The 18841-nt window shown below is 44.2% G+C and overlaps 2 protein-coding genes across 2 annotated transcripts; both read left to right on the top strand.

The window, feature by feature from the left end:
* Positions 1-665: 665 nt before the first annotated feature.
* Positions 666-7449, top strand: LOC123398226 (single myb histone 5-like). Its single transcript, XM_045092722.1, has 7 exons — positions 666-751; positions 2592-2801; positions 2963-3186; positions 3313-3397; positions 4440-4523; positions 5205-5546; positions 6659-7449. Exons 2-7 carry the CDS (start codon positions 2652-2654, stop codon positions 6671-6673), a joined length of 900 nt encoding a protein of 299 aa, XP_044948657.1. The 5' UTR covers positions 666-751; positions 2592-2651; the 3' UTR covers positions 6674-7449.
* Positions 7450-9806: 2357 nt separating this feature from the next.
* LOC123452117 (BTB/POZ domain-containing protein At1g30440) lies at positions 9807-14540 on the top strand. The gene is made up of 4 exons (XM_045128701.1): positions 9807-10710; positions 11801-11870; positions 12353-13540; positions 13685-14540. The coding sequence occupies exons 1-4, from the start codon at positions 10643-10645 to the stop codon at positions 14261-14263; spliced, it is 1905 nt and encodes a 634-aa protein (XP_044984636.1). The 5' UTR covers positions 9807-10642; the 3' UTR covers positions 14264-14540.
* The last annotated feature ends 4301 nt before the right edge of the window (positions 14541-18841 follow it).

An 18841-nucleotide genomic window follows, 5' to 3' on the forward strand; every position in this document is an offset into this window, starting at 1 on the left:
TGAGGACATCTTTGCTTTTAAGAAAGGATGATAAGGACATGACTATCTTGGATACGATTCAAGACGAGTACTAAACAACCGGTGGTTTGATGTTTAAAAGGACAACGATATCCCTAGTCCATCAGGGTTCAAGTCTTAGACTTGACATCGGTATTTGCATTGTTTTTTGGATTATTTCAGGCTTCCGGTGATGTTCGTTCAGTGGGAGAAGGCATTCTCATCGACTGCGAGGTGTCGATGATGACTTCCTGAAATCTTAATATGATATGTCCCTTCAGTCACTGAAGGTGATCATAGAGATATGATATGCTTGCATGAGTGAGTGTATACTTTTGTATGTGATCGATTTTGATTGTATCGTGTTAAAAGAAAGAATGATCTTGCTAAAACACATCTAGATATGAGATAAGTATTGTACATCTAGGTTTTAGTATGATTGAGCTTACATGAAAATTCCTCAGGGTATTTTTTTCTTCTTTTATAATTAATTTATAGTTATTTAGATGTGTAATATTACGTCACATCTAGATGTGTCCTAAACACATTAAAAAAAGTACTCATACTCATCTAAGAGACACCCAAAAAAAAAGTTGGGAGAAACAGAGCCCTGGTAAAATCCCATCATCCGGGAGTCCGGAAGAAAAGTTTGCTCTTTGCTGGCCGTCCTTTCTTTTCTTCTCTGCCCTCTTTTCGTGCCCTCCTCCTGCCACCAAGCTCTCTCAATGCCAGCCGGCACCGAGCAGCCGCCAAGGTAATATCTCGTCGACGATTCTCAGAACTAATTTCTAATTCTCCTCCTCGGATTGGAACTGCTCGCGCGATCCCTCGCACCCACCCTTTCTCCCCCCAAATCCGTCCCGGCCCCGGGCCACCCCCGACTCTGTTTGGGCGCTTTTATTTATCTGCGCCCTTTGAACAGCATCTTCTTCCGATCAATCGTATTTGTGCTGATACAGTTCTTGGCTTCGGAATCGCCAGGGGAACGTCCGCATAGGCGCCCTGTAGTTCCTGGCCGCGACTAGCGGTGTCGCGAGCATTGGGGCCAAGAAGCGGGTGGTAAACCCTCCGTATGCTCTCTGTTCGACACCAAGTTTGGTGTGACATATGCGATTTTTATGCCCAGCTTAGCTGTTTTAGATCTAACTAAAAAAGCAAGCATCTTGTTGTTTTTCACTGCGATTGGGATGTGATTGCGGACGCATCGTGCTATCTGTCATGTATCTAGATGGTTCTGTGTGGAATATAGGTTGCATTGCATCATTACTGTGCTATTTCTTGGCCAATGCCAGTCTCTGAAGTTCTGTCCTTTGTAGCCATATTAGATCAGACTCTGCACAGAGACGGCTTTAAGTGATTTTATGTGTAACAAGTTTCACTGTCCAGCATTAATCTTTGTGTTTCAGCACTCCCTTTGGCATGTCAGTTTGATCAAATCTGAGATATGGGGTAAACTTTCTTGGTGATACTGATGCACTAGGCAAGACTATCACATCGCCACCGTGTATGTGATGCTAGGGTTTGGTCATAGTCCAGAGCGGTCGTTTAGGTGCCGAGTCACATTTCTACTTCTGATGATGAATGAGCCATATATGTTTGATATGCACCAATCTCTGCGCTGATAATTTGTTCAGTTTGACTAGCAGTCTAACAGATACTTAAGCTGTTAGGAACCAATGGCACTTTACCAGTACTTCAATAAAGTCTGGATGTGTTTCCTAAAACAGAGATGGTGGAGCAAATAGCTTTCTTAAATGCCCATCGTTATTGCTCTTATTAGTTATGACAAAGTACCTTCTTTTTTTAGAAGGCCCTTAGCACCAAGCAACCAACATGGCTACATTTTATGTTCTCTAGTGATATTTCTCGTAGTTTGCTTGAGCAATTAGGTGCTTGTTGTCGATGTAGCAATAGCCTTCTCATTATCAAACTCTCTTTCTTTTTTATAACGGAAGACCACTGGTCAAGCCTCCTGGACATTGTATCATATGGGACAACCGTATGAAACTGTGCTTACAACTTACGCTTATCGAAAGATGCATTGAATGACCGAAGTCACCGCATGTTCTTCTCACATTATTTCCAATGAAAAACTAATTTGAAGTTATCCTGTAAACCTAATTTGCAGCTTTGTTTCACCATATCTTAATGGCCATTATTTGGTTGGTACGAAAATACCATTGTGATCAAATGTGTATCACTAAGGAAATGATGGGCTGTATTTCATAATGAGCAAAATAGAACGTCTTTGATATAAAACATCAACTATTCTTTTAAGGACTATATAGTTGCCCAGATTTCAGATGGCACTTCATCACTTCCCCTATTGTTTGGTACATGAAAGTTGCCATGAACCTTAGTTTATTTCTTTATTATTAGCTGAAGAGGGTGGATGGCATATACTGTATTTTTTTCTTATTTATGTAAAATGTTTTCCGCACATGTTAGATTTCTGCCAAGATATCCTCATTTAGGAGATTTAAGAATTTTCAGTGTTGCAGTGGATATCGACCAAATGTTATCCAGCACTCGCCATCCTTCTTCTAGTTGTTTGTTCTGCAAGTACTGAAAATGGTCTGATGTAATGAATATAGGTCAGAAGGTACAACTTCGTGTTCGTATTATATCTGACAGAGGATATTGGGCCTAAGCATATGGGTGCTCGAAAGCAAAAGTGGACTTCAAGGGAAGAGGCTGCTCTTAGAGCTGGCATAGCAAAGCATGGAGTGGGAAGTTGGCGTGTGATATTGACAGATCAAGAATTTAGTTCCATCTTGAGCTGCCGGTCAAATGTTGATCTAAAGGTTAGAACTGTTTACACCTCACTGCAAGTCTGTTAAGGTCACTTCAGTAAGGGCCATCCAAAATTTCTCTTCTTGCAAACCATGTTTTGTTTGATTTTAAATTCCATATATCATCTTCAGTTATTGATGTGCATGCCTTTTGTCTACTAATTACTACTTAGGACAAGTGGCGCAACATGAACGTATTTTCCACTGAATCAGGCTCTATGAATAAGGGAAGGACTGCCACGAAGAAGAACCGAGCTACTCCTAAGAGGAACGATCACTCAATGGCAATCAGCACAGTTGCTTCTGATGTTGATGACGAAATTGTTGATGAACAGCCTATAGCATCAGTGTCAAGTGAAGTGTGGAATGTTTTAATTCCGAAGAAATCTCGGTCAAGGTAATCATACTTGTATAACATTGTATACCATATATATCTTGGCAGTTATTACTTGTCCCACAGTTATATCCAAGCAAAGACAAGTTATTATGGATGCTTCACTGTAGTTTAATGGTTTTCCTGCAGGCTAAACAATATCATATTGGAATCTGTAAAGAACTTGAATGAGCCTACAGGGTCACACAGAACTACGATTGCTAATTACATAGAGGTTTGCATCCTTAATTTATTTTTGTTTTCTATCTAGAACTAGAGGTATATATTTTGCAATCTCTGTAAACTTTCTTATTGTTGTCTTCTTGCTTATCTACTCTTTACATTTTTTTATGGAAGTGTTTATTTTTGTTTATGTTCATTCTTATGTACTTCTATTTAGTCAGCACATGCCAGCTTCTCGTGTATGGTTTCAGTCTTTCGACTAACAAAAAATATTTGGACACCACAAAGAGAGAAAAATGGTATCCATGGACTAATGGGAAATAAACGAAATCCTATGCAAACACAGTTCTTACCAAAAGTTAAAACTATATTTAGCCTGACTCTATCGTATCAAAATGAGCTCACATACAGAAACTAGTACAATCCCAAACAAGTCTGGTACCTCAAGATATCCTGTGATTTCTGTTGTGCAATCGACATTCTTTAGTCTCTACCATCTAATTGGCTGTCACAACCAATGTGTGGGTAACATGGTAGAACCGAGCAGTAAGCAGAACTGGACTGTTTCTGGTTTCCTGAACATAATCATTGCGAATTTCAAATTTGTTGTCATTCTTAAAAAAAGGATTTCAAAATGCAGGAATTCGAATCAGTTTTCTTGCCTTGGAAACTGGCTGAAAATCATGCCCTACCTGATTGCAGTTTTGTAACCCTAACCTCGGCTACTGATCCATCTTTTCTTTGATGAATTGTCGCGTCCTTTTCTTGTCCCTTGCTAAAAATAAAGCTATAGAGAGGACTGAGGAGAGACGTCACACAAATCTCATTCCTAGAGAGTGAGGAGGCTCAAACCCGGTCAACTAAGCATGATGTTCATAGTCTAGACACTATCCAGTAGAGCTCATCTTTCTTGTTCCTTGTTGACTAAACTGTTGCATTATTACTTCTTGTAGAGCTTTGATGTCATTTTGAAATGATGACCATGTTTGCAGTTTCTCCCTTTTGCTAATAGAAATCTTGTAGGAACATGTTGCACTTGCCCTTGTTTGCTTTCACCTTTCATGTGACAACTTTACTAACCTGGTTCCAAACAGGAGGAATATTTGCCACCTGGTGATTTTGATCACATATTGTCTGCAAACTTGAAGGACTTGACCACCAGTGGAGAACTGATAGAGGTAATGCCCTTTTAGTTCTCAACTTCATGTTTATCCTTTCTAGTCTAGAGGAAATAAAACTAATAACGCATTGATGTTTGAGGTGGAACTATTTGGTCACCCCTCATGGGTTAATTACTTATATACATACAGCCTACTTCATGAAAAACTTTTCGAAGGGTAATTTCATTCAACTGAATAGTTGGCATCGATGGCATATCTATTAAAGCAGAATCTGTGAATCGTTTCCAATATGTGCATGTTTCAGCACAAATGCATATGTGTACCAAAATATGCATACACTTATTTATGTGTGTACCATACTCTATCAGACTATAACAATGCCAAACATGTATGCCAGATAACAGCAATTAGTTTTGCATAATGATTTCTTATTCGGTTTCATGTGGAATCTCATTGGATTGGATTGCAAGTTTGTATTTTATTTTTACTAAAATGGTGTAAGTGTTTTTTGGTTGCTGGGATTATTGTTGTTCGTGACTTGATCTCTTGATGCTTATTCTTTACCCCTTTTGAATTTTGAGCCAACCAGCTGCTTGGTTCTGCAAATTCCATGGGCATATGTAGTGGCTCAAGCCATGAGGAATGGCCTGCTGTTATCCCAGCTTAGGATATTGTTATTCGTATGAAGAGTATATAAACTACATATGCCATTTTAGCATGCCACTATGAATATTGCAGGTAAATCGGAATTACAGGATTGCACCTGCACCTGGTTCAATGTACTCTGAGGGACGAAGCCCTGAAACACTGCTGCTAGAAGACATACAAGGAGAGCCCCAGATGACAGAGAGCGATGATATTGAAACCCTTACAAAATCTCGAGTTGATGCTGAATTGGCGCATATGATAACCATGACCGCCAAAGAGGCTGCATCCGCTGCTGCTCGCGCAGTTGCAGAGGCAGAGGCTCTCATGGCAGAAGCTGAAGCAGCCACAAGAGAAGCAGAGGCGGCAGAAGCAGATGCCCAAGCGGCACAAGCTTTTGCTGAAGCAGTAAGGAGCAGAAATGTTACTGAACTGGTAACAGCCCTACTCTGTTTGTTATCTACTCCTTCCGTTTCTAAATATTTTCTTTTTAAAGATTCAACTACGGACTACATACGAAGCAAAATGAATGAACATATACTATAAATTATGTCTATATACATCCGTATGTAGTCCTTAGTAAAATCTCTAAAAAGACAAATATTTAGAAACGGAGGAAGTAGTTACATGTCCTATAGTGCTTCTTTCACATGTTAGACCATATTTATAATTTCTCAGTAACCGGTTGGGTTATACCTGGTTAGTAAGAATACCAAATTGAGCAATTTTTCATAGAAATCATTGACTTGTGGAGTGAGATTACGACTTTTTCCAAAGTACTAGACAAAGCAATGGCTCTGAACCCATGTTTTTATTGTTATTTGCACTCACTTATGCATGATATTCCCTCCAGTCAAACCATATTATTTTGATCATAGTTATTGGCTAGTATATGTAGTTTGGATATATGAAAATGTTATGAGTGAAGACACCATAAAAAAAATGCTTACATCATTTTTTGAACGTGCAATAATAATATTAGTGGTTGAAGTGGTGCATTGTTAAATATGAGATACAAAAATCGGAATCCATGAAAAAATAAATATCTGAAACAGTATGTCCTCAAGTTAGCCAGAAAAACAAGCAATAACTTGACCGGTTTTTGACGAGTTTCCACTATTGATTAAATCGAATAGTGATTGGCTGTTTGTTTCTTGTTATATTTGTAAATAGTCTTCTGCTCGAACTGCCAAGGATTTATATCAGGCAGTTGTATTACCACAGAGAGAGAAAATGCTATAGCTGACGAAATCATGACCAGGGCCATAAAAGCATGAAGCAACTGGAATCCACTCATATATGCCTGTGCCTTTTGGCCTTGTTTTTATCTGTTTTGTCATGTGGTGTCCTGGACAGATATATCAGAACTAGTTAAAGGCATTAATTATCTCTTCGACATCAAAGCTCTGTGATGTGAAGGTGATAGCTGATAGGTGAATAGCAGGAGTATTTATTTTAAGCGCGTGCCTTCCGCATTTTTGAAAGATTATATTTACTGTCTGCTCCATGAGATTCTGACTCCCTTCTTCATTCATGTTGGTGCGCAGATGGCCCAGTCTTGATGCCGCTCCAGCCCAGGCCCAGCATTGCCGCAGAATGCAGATGATGCCGTACCTCAGACTTGAATTTTTTGGTTGGATTAACTGCAGCAGACGCCCTCCTTTTTCTTCTACTTCTTCAAAAAAACAGCAGCCGCGCTCCAGTTTCACCGGCCCTATGTTTCCTGGAGCAGCAATGCGGCAACAGCAGCGCCCCCCTCACCCGCCGATTTTGCGTACCGTTTGTAGCATCACCATTCACGCTGCATTTCTCTGTAAACGTCGAGACCCGTCGTGGCGCACGGCGGTGGTCCGACCCCCATCGTCATGGTCGATCACCATTCACCATTCACCATTCACGCGATGGTCGATCATGGCGTGGTGGTGGTGGAAAAAGGCCGATGGACCAGATGAGAAACCGTTTGACCTTTAGGTGGCGGAGTCGCACAGGCTGTATCAACCACCCCCATCGTCGTTTCTTCCCTTTCGGTTGGAGGCAACAGCAAGTAGTGGTAGTAGGGCAACACTTTTCTCGTGTGGTCTCGGACGGATAACAGTCAGATTGCAAGCAAATACGGTTCGCTGGCCGGGCGTGTGTGATGTGGATCTCCCTTTCTGGTGCCAAATGATGATAGTACTACGGTCCTGTGTTGTTACCGTGCACGTTGGTGCCGACCTGCTTGGTGTTCCCGGCTATGATGCGTAGTGTGGTGTAGGGGCTTGCTTGGAAGATGGAACAAAATTTGTCATGGCTGGAATTTGCGGCGTCGAAAGGAAAGAAAAATGGACGCCATGAACCACATCTGTCTTGTTTTGTGTGACAATTCGTAGGCATGTGGCGATAAGATTGGACTAGGAGTAGGAGTAACTTGGATAGTGCACCGCCGGCTAACGTAACGGACGACCATACAAAACCCCGATCGAGGAGTTGACAAGCAACGGCGTCATCTGCACGCATGTCTGCCCATTGCTATATAACCTGGAGAATAGCAATAGAAAACCATTGTTTGGGGATGGTTTAGTTCCCCCGATGTGCTCGCGAGTCGTGACGTACGGCCCAAACATGCGCCACGAGCGTGCGTCCTATCTCCTTCTTGCATTGCACTGGTTGGACTTCACTGATCACTATCTTTTTTTCTGGCTCCTATTACTCAAAGTTCGGTCTTACAATCTCGTCCAATAATTTTCAGGACCTCTTCTAGAGGAGAACCTAACCAAACCATGGTTCGGCACTGCAACCTATCAAAACTAGCCATGAAATGACTAGCGCCTACTACCATTCCGACGAGTGTGAGTAATATAAGAATTGCGTTCCTCCATACTATTAAGGGGAGTGATCTGCGCTGGTGCGCCGGCCCAAACTTTCGGCCGGCCGCGCGCGGGCCGCACGATCCATCAACCCCCGCGCGTCTGCATCGTTGGATCCGCATGCAACATTTTTCCTCCTATGCAGCAAAATTTAGATGCGATGCAGCAATTTTTTCAACGTTTGCAACAAAAAATAAAATTTATAGCAAAAAAACGAAGCTGATGGTACGTGATAGCAAAAGTCAAACAGCGGTTGTAACAAATATTTACGTGACGTGTATGCGATTTTTTTAGTGAACGGTTGCAGCAAAACATGATGCCGGTTGTAGCAAAAATTAACACGGTTGTAACAAAAGTAAAAAACATCAATTATAATGAAAAATCCGACGAACTGAAGTTGCAACCAAACGTATATGCAACTTTTATATTGGGACAAAATATAGTAAAAAGCAAAAATGAAGCTGGTTGCAACAAATTTAGACGAAAAATGTTGCATCCATTGACGAGCGAAGCGCGTGGGTGGGAAAAATGTTGCATGGACCCGCGCGCACGAAACGATTCCCTACTATTAATAGTCTTCCTAACGATGAAAGCATGCTTTGATTTGTTGTCCGTTCCTTCCTTGATCATCGAGATAGCCTCCAATACATCTTAAACCTCTTTGCTTTGTTTTTATATGATGGTAATATTGTGTTTATCATCCAACATATGAGGTCCTAACTGCACCCTGACGTTGGTCCGCTGACGTGTGGGACCGGGTCCAGATGTCAGTGGGCGCCACGGCACGTCAGGGGAGCCACGTCCAACGAGTTGTCCTTGTGCATCCGTGCTCGGCAAACAGCGGCGCCATCTGATTACCGATTACGTAAAAAAAAAAAAACAGCGGCGGCATCTGCACGTACAAGCAAGCACTCGGCAACCGCCACGCTAGCCCCAAAGCAAGCCACATGTTCGTTCTCTTTTTTTTTTCCCCGACCATCAAGGTGGCTTGGGTATTCTCCAGGCACGTACGTAGCACCGACTAGGCGACTACGTAAGGTTAAAGCCATGCACCACCGATCGAGAACAGCATTTGCCGGCAGCACAAGCTTCCATTTTCCCATCACAAATAGTTCTATTAGACATACTCCCTTCATTTTTTTTGTTTTTTAGGAATTTTAATATAGACTGCATACGAAATAAAATGATTTAATCTATATTTTAAAATATATTTATATATATTTGTACGTAGCCCGTATTAAAATCTGTTAAAGAGTACTAGTACGGTTTGGTCTGCGCCTCCCAAAGATTCTTTTGAAAAAGGAAGAAGAAAACACCAGGGAGGGATGTCCGGAAAACACAATCAAGTCAAGAGGACAAAGCGGTGGCTAATGCATGCGCTAAACAAACGTCGGCCGGGCTGTACTGGCCTGGCACACACACCTGACCCGCGCTCTCCCGTCCAGAGAATCTCTGTACACGCAGCCCAAGATTTCCAGAGCTTTTAATGCCCTCCTCACTAAATAATTAGTAACTCCCGGCGCCAACGACCCACGCACACTGCCACGAACGCGCACCCCGCTCCTCTCCCATATGCCGCACCCTGCTTCCTTTTTCTTTTTTTTTTCCCGAAAAAAGAAACGCATTCCTTTTCTTGAAAGCTCTGGAACATCTGCGCCATTACACTTTTCCCCTTTACCATCGAATAGACAGATTATTTCCCAGCATTTCCTTTCCGCTGCAATCGATGTAGCCAGCCGTGCGATTTTGCATGCCGCAATAGGAGTGTCTATATATATATCCCTTGCCGACCAAATAATAATTGATTGATTGACAGTACTAATAACGAGTAACCATTAGTTGACCTGCTGCCTTGTCTCCTTCCCTCTGTCGTCAGCCCGTTTGATGCCTATCAATTGACCCCGATTCCTCCTCCTCGTCTCCTTTTCTTCCTCCTTGCAACAATGTCGAGTTGGCAATGGATTGTCACCAGAAAGGAGATCTCTGCCGCTCTTTTACACCCAGTCATGGCGCTGTCCCCATGACCACTAGGCCCTCAAAAAAAGTAGCAGAAGGAAACAGCGCCAACTGCTCCCCCTTCCCCACACTCCACACTCCACACTCCATGTTCAAACCAGAAAAGCTTGATGGGTTTTTATTGAGAGCTCGTTAATTAGCACACCCACAAAAGCAGAGAGAGAGGGGGAGGGGGAGCAGGGGAGGGGGAGCACACAATAGAAACTGCCGTCTTCAAGGAGAGAGAGAGAGAGAGAGAGAGAGAGCCCACCCCCACCTCCTCCCCCAACTACTCGCCTGCTGGCCTTCCCTCCTCTCTCCCCCAACCCCCATTGTGATCCCCCCGGCGACCCGCCCGCCATTAACTGCTTCTGCAACCCCCGCTTGGTTTATTGGAGGAGTGGTTGGATCAGCAGCTCGCCAAAAGGGCCTCCAACCATCTACTCCCGCTGCTGACCCTGCGCCCTCTGCCCTGCCCGCCTTCCTTCTTTCTTTCTTTCTTTCTTTCGCGGGGAGCTGGTTCCGGCGGCGGCGGGAGAGAGAGGGAGAGGCGGACCAGGCCATGGCCTGATCTTCGGAGCGGTGGACTGGCGGCGGTTGGGGGTTCTTCTTCCGCGCTCGGGACCTGCTCGCGCAGCGTTTCTTGGAGGTGGCCGTGGCGTGGCGGGCTAGCCCTCGTCGTCGTCCGGGATGGCCGCGTCGGCGTCGGTCAAGCTGGGATCAAAGCCCGATGCCTTCAGAAGGCAGGGACAGGCGTGGTAACTTTCTCGACTGATTATCCAATTCTTCCCTGTCCGCCCTGTGTTCATCTCCCTTGTTAATTTAGGAGGCCTTGATTTTTCCCTGGCCCGGATAGAGAATTGGGCTAGCTGAAACCTGAAACAGCAGGAATGAATTCCTTGTAAATGCTGTTCTTTTGCTGCTAGCTGAAACCTGAAAGAAAGAATTGGGGGCGAAAGTAGGACAAGGGTTGTTGGTTGGCGTTCTTGGGGTTTCTGGGTCAAATTGGTGCGAATTTGGTGGAGCTCTGTGTGTAGGTATCATAATTCACAAGTCAACTTGTTTGGCTGGAATGCACGGATTCGACGCCCTCCTTGCGTGATGACATCTGTTGCAGTTTGTTTCCTTGTACATACTCCTATACAGGCCACTTTCATATTCACATATTTTCAATTGCAATTTGCAAAACGATAGGATTCGATTATCAGAGTTGGTTTACTTGCTCCTGCTTCTTTGTTATGGGTGATCAAGAAAGAAAATTCAGGATTGAAAACATTAGTTTCAAATGCTACGCTAGTTGCCAAAAAAAAGTTGAAAAGAAGGCATGAGCCGAAATTTGAAATATCGGTTTGTTACGGACACACTTGTTGACGAGGAATAGTTCTCACGAAATCAGGGGAAGACTTGCGGTATCGCCTGCTTTGGTGCCACATTGCACATGCTAGATACAGTTCCTCCATTGAAGCATGGTGGGGTGTTATTCACTTATTGTACCCACAAATATGCACAGTTGATTGCAGTTGACCGCTTCTGCAATCAGTTTGTGGGGGTAGCCTGCAGTTTTTCATGGATCCACATCACATTGGTTGGCAGCGGGATGCCATCGTTCCTCATTGATGGAGGACGACGTAACCAACTTGTAATTGTTTAGTAGAGAGCAGGTTTGGGTCTGTTTTAAATGGATAGCCTAAGCTTCCCATGTTTCATGAACTCAATCGCCTTTAGCGCCACCCTTTGTGACATCAAAGGGACATGGATATATATGTTCAAATTTGCTCTGTGAAGTTTCGTATTTATATACGTCTGATATAGTGATGTTGACTTTTCTTCTGCTTTTGAACCTTCTAGGTTCTGCACAACAGGACTGCCCAGCGATGTTACTGTTGAGGTTGGGAATATGTCCTTCCACCTTCATAAGGTAACATGCATTTCCTCTTAGTGTCTGTAAATTATTTCGCCTCTATGGTGCTAGAAACAGCTACTGTATGACGTGTTACTAGAATGCCTCGGAAGAAAGATACTTTTAAGTGTTTGGTATTAAAAATAATGCAGTTGAAACCATCAAGGTGGAGTAACAAACTTTAGTCATTCATGACATGCAAACATTGTCCATTCTAAGTCGGCAAGGAACTACCTGTAGATTTATAGGAATCGTATATGTTGTCCTTATTAAGAAGGATAAGTAAGTTATAATTGTATTGAAAGGATTTCTTAGCCACTCCTTTTTGTAGAATTAGTTTGTGGCAATATTTCATATTTAAAAATAATGCCCATGACATTTGTTAACTTTCTCACGTGATCATTCATGCATCTTTACTGTTTTTTCTTACCTTGTACTTGATTTAACACTATATGCTCGCTGTTTTTCGCCTTAATGTTGGTTATCTATCCTCTTTGCAGTTCCCTTTACTTTCCAAAAGTGCTGTTCTTGAACAGTTGATTGAGGAGAGTTCAGACCAAGAAGAGTGCATCATCAAACTAAATGATATCCCAGGGGGTGCAAAATCATTTGAGATGGTGGCAAGATTCTGCTATGGAGTGAAAATAGAACTTTCTTCTGCAAATGTTGTCCACCTGCGTTGTGCCTCTGAGCATCTTCAGATGACTGAAGAAATATCTGATGACAACTTGATTGCACAGACAGAAATGTTCCTTAACCAAGTGGTGCTTCGTAACTGGAAAGATTCTTTAAAAGCGCTAGAAACATGTGATGACCTCCTCCCTCATGCTGAAGATCTTCACATCGTGAAGAGATGCATCGAGTCATTAGCATCGAAAGCAACCACTGATCCAAACCTGTTTGGGTGGCCGATAAGGGAACATGGCATCATGCAAAGCCCTGGTGGCAGTGTGCTGTGGAATGGGATCAGCACCGGTGCCAGGCCCAGAAACTTCAGTTCAGACTGGTGGTATGATGATGTTTCGTCATTGAGTTTTCCCATGTACAAGAGATTGCTATCTGGTATGGAGTCTCGACGCATACGGCCTGAGATCATCGCTGGTTCTTTGGCATACTATGCGCGGAAGTATATCCCAGGACTCAGCAGGCGCAATAGCATGGGAGCAATGCCCCTGGCTGGTACTCTTTCAGATGTAGAACAGAGGAACTTGCTTGAGGAGATCGACAGACTATTGCCTCTTCAGAAGGGTTTGGTACCTACGAAACTCTTGCTCGGGCTGCTTCAAACATCCATGATTCTGAAGACCAGCTCCACTTGCATTGCCAACTTAGAGAAACGTGTTGGCATGCAGCTTGACCAGGCCAGTCTGGAAGATCTACTGCTGCCAAATTACTCTTACACCATGGAAACACTGTACAACGTCGAGTGCATGCACAGGATTGTTGAGCACTTTTTGGCAATGGACCAAGCCAACGGTGGTTGCTCCCCGTGCATCGATGATATGATGGCGTCCCCTTCTATGATACCAATCACTGCTGTTGCCAAGTTACTTGATGGCTATCTTGCAGAGGTTGCACCGGATGTCAATCTGAAACCTCCGAAATTCCAAGCTCTGGCATCTGCTTTGCCTGAGTATGCCCGGCCACTGGATGATGGCCTCTACCGTGCCATCGATGTGTACTTGAAGGTAAATCCTCTATCCTGCTTCCCTTTTTCAGTCTTTGTTTGGAACAACTAGTTAGTACTTTCCCTTAAGAAATGGGATATTTCACTTCTATCTGCATCTACATGACGCAGCTGCTTAATGCCATCATTTTGTGTTTGCTCACAGGCACATTCCTGGCTATCAGAAACCGAACGCGAGCAGCTATGCCGGCTCATGGACTGCCAGAAGCTGTCCCTGGAAGCGTGCACCCACGCCGCGCAGAACGAGAGGCTGCCGCTGCGCGTTGTCGTGCAAGTCCTCTTCTTCGAGCAGCTGCAGCTGAGGACCTCGATCGCGGGGTGCCTGCTCGTGTCGGACAACCTGGAAGGGTCCTCCAGGCCGCTACGGAGCGGCGGCATCGCGATGTCCGGCGAGGCCGGGGGGTGGACCGCGGCGGTGAGGGAGAACCAGGTGCTGAAGGTGGGCATGGACAACATGAGGATGCGGCTGGCGGAGCTGGAGAAGGAGTGCTCGGACATGCGGCAGGAGATCGAGAAGCTTGGTCGCGGCGGCAAGGGCGGCAGCGGCGGAGGAGGAGGGTGGGCGTCCCACGTCCCGAGGAGGTTCAGCCTGAAGATGAAGCCGCAGATGTGCAGCACCCAGGAGGGGTCGGTGAGCGAGCAGCAGAAGAGCATGAGCGCCAAGCTCGACAAGCTGCAGGCCAAGCTGTCCAAGCAGAAGCGCCAGCTCTCCGCCGACGCCTGAATGAAGCGCCGGACTCCTGTAATTTTAATCAACTTCCGTGTGCGTTAGTTTCTCCGTAGTCGTCGTTTATAGGGTTACATGTGCCAAGTGCAAGTGTTTTGGGTCCCTTGTGTGAACGTTTCTGGTGGTTTTCGGGCGTGTTGGTTGGCAGGAATGGAAATGTGTAGCGAGGTTTGATGGTCTCTGTGTACTGAAGTAGTGGTACAAGTGGTCGTAGGTTTCATACAGTAGTTGCGAGGACTCGAATAATACTATCTATGCACATATCTTTGGTTAACTGAACTTGTAGTAGATCATTTTTCTCTTTGGGTTTGATTGTTCAGCCAAAATGTTCGGGCACGCTACGCATGGTCAGTATCATTGCCACTGCTGATGATTTGTGTGGACTTGTACGCTGTAAAGAGTCCAGTTGATTCCTTTGACCTCTGAAGCTAAGCATCCTTGACCAGAAATCGCCATCTGACGTCAATGCAAAGGAAGATCAAGAACCTGTGACACTTCAAGCAAGAGAATTGTTGACCAAATCAACTGATTCTGTGGCCAGTACGGAGGCATCGAGTTGGCATTTGGTGATGCAGATTTGATACATCTTTTCCACATCATAAATCTCTAGGTTTCTCTAGAAAACAGAGGGAAATCTCTCTCTACTCTACTGGCGCAACACAAAGCGAGCTCAGCAGGCAGTGTGATATGGACAGAGACAGAGATGATCAAGATGGGAGGCTCATCTGGCTCATGATATTTTTCTTCGATTCATCCTTGGAGCTGTAGCACATTAATAATTGACGCAGTTTGAGTTCGTCTTGTTTTCGCGCCGCATGTTGTTTTTCCTGGGTGACAACGACATGAAAATGATCTTAAGGATGCTCCTCGTCACCAGCGTGGTGACAATCTGAACACATATTTTGCTGCATTTGGTTTTGCCCATCAATTGGCGGTACGTACACGCCTGGGCACTCGAGATTATATTTGTATAAATTTATTACACTCCTAGTACGTTTTTAATACATGAAAGGAACTTGTCATGGATTCGATTGGCCGTCATCTGCGAGAGACGACCAAAATAAGTTTGTCAGCTCGGTGCATCATTGCGTACTCCGAACCAAGTGTACACCAGCGTAATGGACATCAATGTTCACGGTCATTTCTACAGTTGGCAAATCCGGTCTCTATACGTCCATACGACCCCTTAAATCAACTGTCTTATACCTTAAATATCTGGACTTTTATGATGTGTTTGGTTGTCCGCATCCGTCCCAATCAGGTCCGCACGGAAAAAATTTGGTCCATTTGGTTGGATATGCGACCCAGTCAGGCCCGCAAGGAACAATCGAATCGTTAGTTTTCAGCAAGCCAGGCTGGGTGGAACTACTTCGAGAACACGTGATAGCCCCCCTTGCATGAGCGAATATAGAAGGGATGCAAGCTTTGTACATGGTTTCTTCTCCTATCTTCACTAAACTCCTCCCTAATCTCCTTTTCTTCGTCCCTTCTGATCTACACTACGGTTGTTTGATTCGAAATAAGGTCTATACAAGAAGTTGCACATCGATGTCATGGTTCCGTTCATGCGATCGATTCGTAGTTTCGTCAACCGTAGAGGCGGGGTTGTTAGATTGATCTCCTACCGTTCGAGTCCAACGGCTCGACGCCCCTGACTCGCGCCGTGATCGGGGGCGCCAACCCTCTTCTGGTTGGTGGCCCCCTATCGCCAGCGTTATAACACTACTAGGAAAAACCCTAGCAGTAGCGTGGGTAACTGCGCTACTGATACGACGCTACAACTAATGTTTATCAGTAGCGCGTCTTGACACGCGCTGCTGCTATCCCTACTTAGTAGTAGCGCTTTCTGTACCGACGCTACTGCTATGTGTATCAGTAACGTGTTTTGACACGCGTTACTGTTACTTTAGCAGCAACGTTTTCCTGTCCAGCGCTAAAGAGCGCTACTACTATATTTTCTCATATCTTTTTTTTGCTACGTATTTGCGATGTTTCTGTACAGGTTTCATACATTATTCTAATCATATCATAAACATGCAATATGCTCATCATATCATACACATAATAGTCTCATCATATCATCCAACACAAATCATGTTGTCACGTCGTAATCACGATATAACTATACAAGTTACATGACATGTCTCATCATACATAATGTAGTACTTCTTGAGGCATCGGTTTGTATCCCTGTCTCGCACTAGCGTGAACCTAAAGTAACTACTGGGTATCGCTCGGAAACCGGAACACCTGGGCCCGACACTCCGGCCACTCGTCGTATACTCCTGGCGTAGCACTCTTCACCATCGATGATCTATGCACCTGCATGTTGATGATATGCAACATATATAGTTGAGCAACAGAAAGAGACAAACTTGGCAAAAATAGAAGCGACATATCATAAGCATACAAAGTTCATCGTACCCAAAATTCCCTAACTAGAGTGATCTTCGCTAGTTGATGGGGACGGTGTAATTACATCACAAATAAAGTTTCGTCGTGCATAACACAAAGTTTCGTCATAGAGAAAGTATGGACTAAACGGACACATTTTCATATATCGTCAATCACTCCAACATGTCGCGCCATCCATGCAAGTCAGGGAGATAGTCCCCGAGCGCAGTGAAAGGCTTCAGGTCGAGACACTTAGCGGCTACGCGTGTTCGGACGTCTTCCCGCGACATTTGCCCTTCTTCGTAGAACATCCCTGTTTTTTCGAGGACCTCCTTCATGATGATTTGGGCAAGTTCACGCTGGATGTGATAGAACTCAGCTCGGAGTCGATGATCCGGGATATCTCCTAGGTTCTTTGCCCATTGCAGAATATGGGCATCGCCGGATCTAGGTGACATGCGAAGGTTCTGCTGATCCTGTGTGAACTCCTGCATGTGGTGGAGGACACAGAATCCATCGCTGATAGTACCACTCGGTTACTGGATGCAGCAGAAGTCGGTCTTATGGCCGAAGCAGGGCGCGCGGTTCCTTGTCATCCTGTGCGAGATCTCTCCACCCCGTACGCCGGTGTCAGTCTCAGCGCCGGTCTCGATGTCGGTCTGAGTCTCGGATGTGATAGGTGGGCCCTGCAACAACCGTTGCTCATCGAGAAGGTTCAAATAGGCGTCTGCCGCCGCGTAGACGTTGCAATCGCCAGAACCCCGTCCTTCACCATTGCTAGCCATGTTTCCTATGATTAAATCTAGTCAATTAATTCTAGACCTAATAAAATGAATAATGACATAAAAAGGCCAATGTTTTGCAGGAATGTTGATTCATTCCCGTTGCGGCAAATCCCGGGCACTCGATATTTCCTAGTTTGTAGCACAAGTCATGCCGAAATTCACGAAAAATTTCGGCATGACCTTTGCTACAAACTGGACAAATAGAGCACGTGAAATTTGCCGGAACGGAAATGAACCAACATTCCGGCAAAACATAGGCCACTCGGAATCATTCCCTGCAAACAACAAAAGGCCACTTGGGCACAACCGACCCACTTCAATGAAAAGATATAACATGACCACTTCAATGAAAAGATATAATCAACAATGATGGAATATGCAAATGAACATCAATGACATATATCATATAACATCAATTCTGTTTTTTGTTTATAGCTAAATGCCATAGCTACTGTTGTTTATTTTTAGCTAAATGCTTTTGTTTTTTGTTTAAAGTTAAAAGTCTAGGAAGGATCATCTTTAAAATAAAACTTGCCTAAATTCTTTTCCTTGAAAAATAGTGGTCTTTTCAAAAATCAAAAACCTTTGCAAAATGACCTCACTAAACACTTTTCTGCCTAGGACAGAATCCAAATTCTGTTCTAGCTATTCCTCTCTCTCTCTCTCTCTCACACACACACACACACACATTATTTTCTCTAACCCTTCTCTGCCTAGGACAGAACCCAATCAAATTGCAAAGGAACTCCATTTTCTCTAACCCTTCTGACCTCACCAAAATTTCCATAGTCCAAATAATTCAAATTTTATTTGAATGAAATTTGGACCAGATTCAGGTCCATAGTCCAAATAATTTTTGCTAGTTAACCTAGCTAGTTAACCTTGTTTACCTAGATAATTAACCTAATTAAACTAGTTAACCTAGCTAGTTCTTTGTCAAAGTCCTAACTAAATTTTTGCACTAACCTAGATAATTAACCTAATTAAACTAGTTAACCTAGCTAGTTCTCTGTCAAAGCCATAACTAAAATTTTGCACTAATCTAGATAATTAACCTAATTAAACTATTTAACCTAGCTAGTTCTCTGTCAAAGCACTAACCTAGATAATTAACCTAATGTTTGTGTTATGCATGAGAGAGAGAGGAGGGATGGGGCCTTACAGAGGATGGCTCCGGTGGTGGCGAGGGAGATAGTGGTGGCGAGGGAGGCAGTGGTGGCGAGGGAGGTAGGGGCGTCGAGGGTGGCTCCGGTGGAGGCGAGGGCAGCTCCAGTGGCGTTGGGGGCGGCTGTGTAGCACACGCCAAAGTGGTCGGTCCCGGCGTCAGCAAGCTCTCAGACCGCACTATCTCTAGTGTGTTCCTGGGATATGAACCAGGGACGAAGGGATATAGGGT

Source organism: Hordeum vulgare, chromosome 5H (assembly GCF_904849725.1).
Source record: "Hordeum vulgare subsp. vulgare chromosome 5H, MorexV3_pseudomolecules_assembly, whole genome shotgun sequence".
Lineage (NCBI taxonomy): Eukaryota > Viridiplantae > Streptophyta > Magnoliopsida > Poales > Poaceae > Hordeum > Hordeum vulgare.